At 43.9% G+C, this 10267-nt stretch overlaps 1 protein-coding gene across 1 annotated transcript; it reads left to right on the top strand.

Annotated features, from left to right (window-relative positions):
* Positions 1-442: 442 nt before the first annotated feature.
* Positions 443-8545, top strand: LOC306778228 (myogenesis-regulating glycosidase-like). The gene is made up of 6 exons (XM_079269666.1): positions 443-457; positions 2124-2613; positions 3171-3702; positions 4588-5392; positions 5503-5621; positions 6978-8545. Exons 2-6 carry the CDS (start codon positions 2333-2335, stop codon positions 7323-7325), a joined length of 2085 nt encoding a protein of 694 aa, XP_079125792.1. The 5' UTR covers positions 443-457; positions 2124-2332; the 3' UTR covers positions 7326-8545.
* Positions 8546-10267: the final 1722 nt, after the last annotated feature.

The following is a 10267-nucleotide window of genomic DNA, read 5'->3' on the forward strand; positions in this document are numbered from 1 at the left end:
TGTTCACCCTTTACAAACAGTAAATAACTAAAAAAATGCAGCTAGGTTAGATTACATATACGGTATTCACTGTACTTTGTAGGCTAATACAAGCCAATGAAAGATAAAATGCCACAAAGTCAATTTTGTATTTTAATTGTTTCCATGGAAAACAGAAGCACATGAAAACAGACAATTCTTTTAAAATACTGCTAAATGTGATTAATAGTTACCTAACGCTCTGCCCTGTGTGTTTGCCAATGTTAATTGCTGACGTTGGTCTCTTTTTGGATATAATTCTGAAGCCTTATTCTCACACTACATTTCCCAGAAGCGCACGGGAGGATGAGTGACAGATAAACGGACGAATCGTTCGTTGTTGGGCGGTCTCATGGGAGTTCAAACCGCTCTGCAGGCTGCGCAGTGGGCTACTGCGCTCACAGCTGTACACATTGACCCGAGAGAGTCAGATGCGAAGGTAAGATAACTTTGTTTTTACGAGCACAGCGCTATCAACGACAGTTTTAATGTATTCTATAACTCAAGTATGTGTTATTGACATGGCCGACATAGCTTTTCACTTCGACCAGGACCGTTCCCGAGCCCAATTCCTGACAACCGGTACAACCGGTGACTGTATGTCCCGTTCGGTCCCAATGCAGCGTCAATAGTTGGTTTCGACGCGTGCGTGTGGGTTATCGATCGGGCACTGGCACATAGGAAACGCTCGATCGGTTAGCTTAAAGTCACCTCGGCTTTCTTGTACTCTTGGGGGGCTCTGTGCATCACCATCATTTCAGCAAAGTCAGATGACGGTGTCTATTTTGGTCTAATAGTTTAGGTATTCAGCTTCAACTAATGTAAACAATGTGCCCGTGGAGGACACGCGTGCCTGTGTTTGTCAGCTCGCCGTCCAGTAAGAAAACACGTATAACCACCAGAGTACAGCTTATTGTACTCCAGAATAGATAGTTTCTGTTGTAAAGGAAAACAGTAAGCACTTTGCATTGTGTATATTTGTTCACCCAGCAGCAAAATGATGAGGCTATTGTCCTAAACTCTCCCTCACAGAATGCCTTTTTGTTCATGCATAATAAGACATTGTGTGAGCAGTGATGCTTGTAAAACTACTTAATTCATGACAGTTTCCCTACAAAGCAGTTTGTGCTATTATTTGGGACTTGAAAATGAGGAGGTAAAGAATTGTGTAAGCTGTCTCAAAGAGGAACACAAGTCACGCAGCAGTGAAGGTGACCCAGTTTTTGAAAGGAGTGCATTTTGTAAGCTTTCCTTCCCCTCATTGCTGCATTGCCACAGACGCTTCATCAGAATGAAATGAGAACGTTGAGCTGCAGCGTAATGATACCTGTTGGGGGGGTTAAATATGGTTCTGGTGTGGCTGATTGGCCTGAGCTCCCTCTGAAAACTGTAGGCTTGCTGCAGTGCCGTTATTTGAGGGCTTCTGGTGTTAAATGTTATTTACTCATATCCAAGGTGCTCCTATACCTGGTGAGATGAATACAATGGAACCACGCTGACACGGTGTCTGTGCGCTCTCTGATCATAGCCTGTGTTTCATGGTGTCATTGGTTCTGTTCCCAATCGGTGGCTGTGTGTGGCGACGGAGCGCCTCTACCTACCATTTACCAGATTAAAGCTTCTGTGCTCTCGCTGCTGGACACTATGCTGCTGGACGCCAAACAGCGAGTGCACACAGACACGGTACAGAAACATGTAGCTTTGTTGGAGAGACTAACGCTCAGGATCATTGTGCGATACGTTGTTTTTATAGAAATGGAGAGCTCCAAAGGTATTTTAGAACTATAGTTCCTGGAGACAGTCAGAGGTAATAACTATAACTGGATTGTCAAACAAACCCACTCTGTGATGGTCGTCATAAGAGAACATTACTGGATTTGTATGTCCCACACTGAATATTTGGAATTTTACTCGTATGTCTGGACGATTTTATACCTACAATGTATAAAAGTATTCTCCCATCCTACCTGATATTAGGGTTGATTAGTGTATGACATGATGATATCTAATGGTGGTTTATTTCTTCTTCTTGCCATGTTTTACACTACGGGGCATACATACTTCATCTGAATGTTGATCCCTGTCTGCCTCCGTCTATCTCGCAGGTTTGGACAAATCCGCCCTCATTCAGAGATGGAGACTCTGTTGAAGATCGGCAGGTAGACATCGGGCTTTCCTTCGTCTCCACTACTGCCAGTGTGAAGAAGTTATCTTCTGTTTTCAATAACACTGACAGCAAGTGAAAGTTAAAGCCGTCCACTCCTCCCACGAAATCTACGCATCCCTACGCGCCTCGCTCCCTTAAGTCTTCAGGATGTATCAGATCGTCCCCGTGGCTCCCGGGGAGCAGCAGCATACGGCCGGGGGAGCTGGAGGCTCTCCTCTGAAGAAGAAACGGGCCCATGAAGGCCGTCCCCTGGTGCTGGCAGGCTTGTTGGGCTGTGTGTTGGTGCTGGCTGCTGTGGTTGCTTGGTGCTACTACTCGGCGTCCCTCCGTAAAGCCCAGCTGCTGAAGGCTGAGCTGCTGGACCTCAACAAGGACGGCTTTATTATTCATAACCAGGCGGGGGCTCTCATCTTCAGAATGACCTTCAGGTGGGTTCACTGTCGGGATTGTTCTCCTCAGAGATCAATCGGTTTGTGATTGTTCTGATTCGTCTTTTTGTCTGTGTCAAAAACAAATGATGGCAAAGCCATCACAATTTTCTAGTCATAAAGGTGACATATATTCAAATTGCTCAGTCCAAGACCCAAAGATATTCAACTCACAATACATTTTTTTTGTTAAAGCAGAAGACATTTTTTTACATTGTATGTATGTATGTATATATGTATATACATTACATTAACGCTGCCTGTGTGTGGATGGATAATGGAAAGCCAGAGACAGACACATGATTACACCCCGAGGGAAGACTGATTCAATCATGTCCTTTATCAGCAGAGCTCTCATCGACAGAACACTCTGCTCCTGCAGACAAACAGAGTAATATAATGGAGCTTACAGTATCTTCTATGTTATGATTGCATTTTCTTCTCTGTTGTGGTCATCTTGCAGTCTAATAGTCATTATACGCAAGTAGTACTTAGTTGTTGCTGTGCTTGACCAGTTGATTTATGTTTCCTTCCCCTCTGTCTGTGCTCCCTCCTAGGTCTGGCACTCTGGATCTGGACTCCTGCTCGAAGGAGGGCAGCAATCTGAGCTGCACTCGGTCAGATTCTGGCAAGCTCAACTTCTTCATCCAGACGGTTCGACCAAAGGACACGGTGCTGTGCTACCGCGTTCGCTGGGAGGAGTTGCAAAGTAAGCGCTCGGTGGAGCACGCCATGGCCTATAATGAATCTCATTGGTACGGAGGGGCGGAGACGGCAACCCAGTACTGGCCTATCAGGATGCAGGGCGAGGAGGAACCGCAGCCTTTCATCACCAGTGACGTCTACTCGAATCGGAACGCTTTCGGGGGGATCCTGGAGCGCTATTGGCTGTCCTCGAACGCCACTGCCATCAAGATTAATGACTCTGTACCGTTTCATTTGGGCTGGTCAGAGAAGGACAGGACGCTCAGGTTCCAGGCCCGGTTCCAGGACTCCCCCTTTAGACCACCAGAGGGTCAGCAGGCCTTACCTGAACTCAGCTATAGAGTGTGTGTGGGGTCGGATGTTACCTCCATTCACAAATACATGGTGAGTATAGACGAAGTGTGGGAGTTGGTGGAAAGAGCACAAATGCTACAATAACATGTATTAATCATTTAAGTGCAGTGTAGTTTGGTTTCAAAGTTGAAGTGTGAATTGTTTAATCTTGGATATACGCATGTGCGTTGATTCTCTGCCATTCTCTTGTTGTGCATTTAAAGGGTTGAATCCGTAACAATTCAGTCAGTTGTTTAAGTAATTTATCTGCCAAAGCCACCGAACAGTCTCTGGTTCGAGTTTTTGCTTTTCTCTGTTTCATATTACTATATTATGAATGTCTTTGGGTTTTGAACTGTTGATCGGATGAAAACAATACTCTTGAAAATGTAACTATGCCCGATGAGAAACTGTGTTCTGCATTTGATAAGTGTTTCCTTCATTAATCAAAATATTAACAAATCGATAAAGAAAACAAAGACGAGTTGCTAAAGTAACAATGATTTGAATCAGATTCGTTTTGATTCCACACCACTGCCGACGTCTCTGTAAAGTAGTATTTGAAGCAATAGTTTGATATTTTAGGAAATATACTTAGTTGTTTTATTACCAAGACTTAAATGAGAAGATCCAGATCACTCTCATATCTGTGGGTTATATGGCTGGTTAGCTTAGCTTAGCACGACGACTGAAAGCAAAGGGAAACGACTAGCCTGGCTGTGTTGTTGTATCTAAGCTAAGCTAACTGTCTGGCCGTAGCTGAACATTTAATGGACACATATGAGAGTCGTTCCTGCCTTATCATCTAAGTCCTGGCTAGAAAGAGAATAAAAGGAACAAACTTTTTCACCGTGCATTCTTGTTTGGAAGAAAAACAAGAACTGTTGATGTGAGTACCTGGAGTAAGTCTCTGTTCTAAATGTGTGTTGTGCTCAGGTGCGTCGGTATTTCCCAAAGCCTGTCAAGGTGCCGTCTCCTGAGGTCTTCAAACAGCCATTGTGGTCCACGTGGGCTCTCCACAAGACTGCTGTGACTCAGGAGAAACTGCTGCGCTACGCCTCTGACATCACCAAGTACGGGTTCACATGCTCCCACCTGGAGCTGGACGACCGCTACACCGCAGACTACGGAGAGTTTGACTTTGACCCGCAGAAGTTTCCCAATGCTAGCGGTATGTTTGACAAGCTCAGAGAGGACGGCTTTCAAGTGTCGCTCTGGACCCATCCTTTCATCAACTATGACTCCATCAACTTTGGCGTCGCGGTGGAGAAAGGACTGTTTGTCCGGGAGCCGAGCGGCGAGCTGCCTGCTCTGGTGCGCTGGTGGAACGGCATTGGGGGGATCCTGGACTTCACCAACCCGGAAGCCCGTGAGTGGTATTCCTCACATCTGCACATGATGAAAACCCGCTATGACGTGACCTCCTTCAAGTTCGATGCGGGAGAGACGAGCTACCTCCCACGCCAGTTTAGCACCCTGGTCCCGCTGTCGGACCCCTCCACCTTCACTCGCCGCTACACGGAGATGGCCATCCCATTCAGTGAGCGTGCGGAGCTGAGGGTGGGTTACCAGAGTCAGGACATCTCCTGCTTCTTCAGGATCATTGACAGAGACTCTGTGTGGGGCTATGAGCTCGGCCTCAAGTCCATCATCCCGACTGTCCTCACCATTAGCATCCTGGGCTACCAGTTTGTCTTACCTGATATGATAGGAGGGAATGCATACCCCAACCGCACCGCAGGTATGGTACTCCATAACATATGGCTACAGAGAGCTTTAGAGTTGGCTCTCTCAAAGACACATGTTGATGTGGTTTTGGTCTGCAGTCTGACATCCGTGTTGTATGTTTAGTTGGTTTAGATGGCAAAAATGTTCTGCCGGACAGAGAGCTGTACATCCGATGGTTGGAGCTGTCTGCTTTCATGCCTGCCATGCAGTTCTCCATACCACCGTGGGCCTATGACAATGAGGTGAGCAAAGCGATATATTTAATCCTAACTGAACGCCAGAGGCAGTGCTTTAACACTGTTACTGGTGGTCATCAATGATTCATGGAACCATGGTTACATCCGTAACTACTTTTATAACTAGCAAGAAATAAATGTGTTTTTTTCCCTGTTCTGCTATTTCCTGTCCATGAATGTGATAATTAGTTGGGACGAATTACCGTACTTTCCGGACTATAGAGCGCACCTGTATATAGGCCTGGAGAAGAACTGTGGTGAAGGAGATGCAGAGCCTAAACCACTCATGGGGCACCATCCAGCGACTCGCCCAGGACAGACAGGCGTGGAAGACTTTCGTTGCTGCCCTACATGCCAAGAGGCATAAAGGGAAATGATGATGTATATAGGCCGCACCTGCTAGTTTTTAAAAGAAAAAAGAATCTGTACATAAATAAGTCGCACTGGTCTATAAGCCGCAGGCGTCCCCGTTGAACAGCAAGATGCTTTCAACAGTACTAAAGTTGTCTTCTTCTCTGAACATCATAACATGTCCGACTCGCTAGCTTCTAAGCTAATTTTAACATTACCGGCAATGGGGAAATGATAACCGCAATTAGCATGAGCGAATATAATATATCTTTGTACATCTTTTCATGCTCCATACTTACAGACTAAGGTCTCTCAAGGCTACCAAACGGAAGAAGTAAAACGAAGCAGCGGGTCTTCTCATTAGAATCTAAAATCAACGAGGCAATAACTGTTGTTGTTGTAACTCGTAGCTCTGAATAGCATTGATGGCTAACTGGCTTGGCCGCTTAATAGTGCTGATGACGCCGCTGGTCACGGCGCTCGCTAATCGCTCCAATAACAGCTGATTCCTCCGCAGAAATGCAGACTTTTACTGCACAACAGCTGCTAGCTGTTGTGCTAGCAGCAACGCTTGAAATTAGTTATCCATGTTGAAATGAATTACTGGTCGCCCTACCTGTTTGTTTTTTTCCGGGTACGGGTCACGTGATAGTGAGTGTGACGCATCAGGGACGGAGACGTCATGCCTGGTAATGACCAATCCAGTAGCGAGCACGGGTGTGGGCTCATGTTTTCTAACACACATCCGTATCCGACTTTGGCGGCGCAAAGCTAGTTAGCCTATGAAAATCCATACATTAGCTGCATCGTTGTAAAAGCCGCAGTCTCAAAGCGTGTGAAAAAAAGTAGCGGCTTATAAATGCCGGAATTTACGGTAATATGAATGTATATAAATGGAGACAACTAATAATGATTTATTACTTGTATGTCCTTCATTGCCAACCATCATGCGACACTGTCTGCTAGACATGCTCCACTGTGACGCTAACACCTTTGCGTGTTCACCTCCAGGTGGTGCAGATAGCGCAGAAGTTCACAGAGCTCCACGAGACTCTGGTGGCGCCGAGGGTTCTCGAACTGGCAGGCGAGGTTCTTGATACCGGGGACCCGATCATCAGGCCCCTCTGGTGGATCGCCAACGACGACGAGGCAGCGTACAAGATCGACTCCCAGTTCCTGATCGGTGACGACCTGATGGTGGCGCCGGTGTTGGAGCCAGGGAAGCAGGAGAGGGACATCTACCTGCCTGCAGGACGATGGAGAAGCTACAAGGGGGAACATTTTGACAAGGGCCCCATGTACCTCACCGACTACCCCGTGGACCTGGACGAGATAGCTTTCTTCACATGGGTTCACTGAAGGCGTTAACGGCACATAACCTTAACTCGCACACACATATTGTATGCACATGTATATTCTAGTGAGCACAAGCCAAGAAATAGCAGGAGATGTTTGTTTGTTGTTCAAAGGGAAATTGTGTTCACTTTTGATTCTCTCGCTCCATCCTGAAGCCGATCCTCATCCTCATGTGCCTTCCACAGCCAATAGTTAAACCGATCTCCGATTGTATCGTCACCGCAGTCTTCCACCCAATGGACATTTAGAGTCCTCCAAGGCCCACAGCTCGAGTGCTTTTGGTTTTAAGGCCGATGAAGAGGTAGATGCAATACCTGTGCGATAAGGCGTTTGATGTGTGTCTCTATTGTGGGCTGACAGGGTTAGGCACTGAACCGGCAATAAATACGCACAGATGCACTCAGAGGGCATGCCTAACCTTATGTCACCATGGTAACTGCTGTATTGTGAACACTACTAACTGGTTAAAGTTAACATGCATTGACAGCTGCATGTGTCTCATGTGTCACTTTCTCTTTATATTTATGAGCTTTTAATTTGTAGGATAGTATTTGAGTGCATTCATCGTAAATTGACTCTGTGTGTAAATTTGGGGTTCTTGTCATGATCAACAGAGTGAATATTTTTACGTCTACATTCCTGTGACCTGTTCCTGGTCGTGCCATTCTTCCATTTCAGTGCCAAAATCTACTTCTCCATTCATTTCCATCTTCCACCAGCTCAGGGGAAATAAAAAAGAAGTTAGAATTAATTTAGTTGATGCACGGCAAGAAATAGATGTATTGCACCGATGCTACTGGTTTGCCTTGTTAAACCGGTATTGTTCTCAAAGATGCCATGTTATAACATCCCGTCCATGTCTGCCTTGTGACTTTATTTGCCTTATCAGCTGAACTAAGCTAAGCCGTCCTTAGCTTAGAGAACCAGTGCAGCGTTGAAACACACAGTGATATATGCTTGATGCGTTGCACCTTTATGTTTTCGAGCATTGACTTTGCAAAGTAATCTGCCATCTGAATACGTGTCTGTCTGCTCTTACACAGTGATTTCTGGCATGAAAGTAAAACACATCACTGTTAAGTTGTCTAAATGTCTTGCTTGAAATTAAGAATAGTTTATAAGCTGGCGTGATCGCTTTTATTTTGAAATGTTAAAGTCACTATATGTAGAACTCTTATGGGATTAGAGTCCTCTTTCAAATTATTCTGATGGTTTTTGTTTGTTGAAACATGAAACGATTGTGAATTGGAAGTCTTCGTGTCACTTTCTTGCATTCGTGATACTACCACCAGATGGCACCAGCGTCATGAATGTTCAAATCTTAAACACAGGCTTTGACTTGTAAACTAGACTGCAACATTTCTTCAATGATAAATGCATCATTTGAAAATTACTTCTATGTATTTATTATTGTGACAGAGAAGTGTCAGATATATTTAAAAGGGATTCATTCAAAACACTGAAAAAATATTTTCCATTCATTTTTTTATTTTATTTTGAACAACCCTAAATTCCCAATGAGTTGAAAACATGAACATCCCCAAACCTGAAGTCAGACGTTTTTCTCATGACAACAGCATTATATATTCTACACATATTTGTCTTTGTTTAATCCTGAGAACGAACTAAACTCTATGATTAGACCAACTATGTGCTCTCCACTTGTAAAACATTGGCCTTTTGCATAATCTGCAGATCGTCTTCAGTTTATTCACCTACAAAGACTGTTTTATTATCAGTGTGCCATATGTATGCCACATTTCCTGATTTCCTCTTCCTCTTTTCCCCCTAAAAGAAAGTGTAGCCTCATTCTGTCTTAGATAAAAGGATATTGATGAAGGATTAGGTACAAAAAGAAACATTTTATTTGACAGCTACTATACTTGGTGATAAAAAGTAACCACTGGACTCAAAGCAGGAAATGCAAAATCTTAGGGTGTGCTGATCTGCGTCACTAATCCTCAGAATCAACATCGAACCATATAATGCAGGGGTCTCAAACTCATCTTCACTCCGGGCCACATCAGCATCATGGTCGCCCACAAAGGGCCGGTTGTAAATGTAACTACTCGTAACATATTGTTAAATAACTCTGCATTTGATTATTGTTTGTTCAAGTGTAAAAATATTGTACATGCAGTTATATAAATGTAAAAATATATTTAAGCACATTTCTGTTATTACAACTTTTAATCCTTTTAATTTAGTGTTAAGAAACCCACATTACTCGATCAAACATCAAACTATTTAAGAAAATAGCAAAGACAAATATCAAACAAGTTATTACAATAACTTTGTTCAAAGCTTAAAATCCTTTCAAGGGTGCGTTTCCACAATCACATGAAGTATTTCATGTGTTGTAAAGACACGTTTAAAGTGGTCTTGAATATACTCACAATACATTTACATGTCAAATGTACAGTAACCAGCCAAAGAGCTGCTTCTATGACTGTGTGTTTAGTATCTCATCATTTTGACTTTCTATCTCATAACTTCGACTTTCTGTCTCAGAATTTCGACGATGGGGATATTTTTATTAACAAGTCTAACTTAAAAAAGAAAAAAAAAAATCTTTATTTTATTTTTTTTTTTTTTGCTGGCGGATTCGCGGGCCACATAAAACGACGTGGCGGGCCGGATTCGGACATAAAATGACGTGGCGGGCCGGATTCGGATTCGGATTCGAAACCCCTGCCTTAATGTATCCATGGGGATGGAATGTTATTGTACAGCATCACAGCTGGGTTCCATCTGTGACGCATAAAGGAATCTGTGACGTCATCACAATTCTAAAGCTCTGCTTGACATAGTAAAAGTTCACCACAGCTTGTACAGTCAGTCTTTTTCGTATCATGTCGGCAACAGGAAGTTCCATGGACAGCATATACAACCAGATAAATGAAGTTGAGGACCTTCATCCCCAAGAAGTACATCATTTTGAAACT

The sequence above is a fragment of the Melanostigma gelatinosum genome (assembly GCF_949748355.1).
Source record: "Melanostigma gelatinosum genome assembly, chromosome: 6".
NCBI lineage: Eukaryota > Metazoa > Chordata > Actinopteri > Perciformes > Zoarcidae > Melanostigma > Melanostigma gelatinosum.

Coding starts and splice junctions, on each gene's coding strand:
- LOC306778228 (XM_079269666.1), top strand. CDS start 2,333: ATGTATCAGATCGTCCCCGTGGCTCCCGGGGAGCAGCAGCATACGGCC. Junction 5,393..5,502: donor ATACCCCAACCGCACCGCAG/GTATGGTACTCC, acceptor TTGTATGTTTAG/TTGGTTTAGATGGCAAAAAT. Junction 5,622..6,977: donor CGTGGGCCTATGACAATGAG/GTGAGCAAAGCG, acceptor GTTCACCTCCAG/GTGGTGCAGATAGCGCAGAA.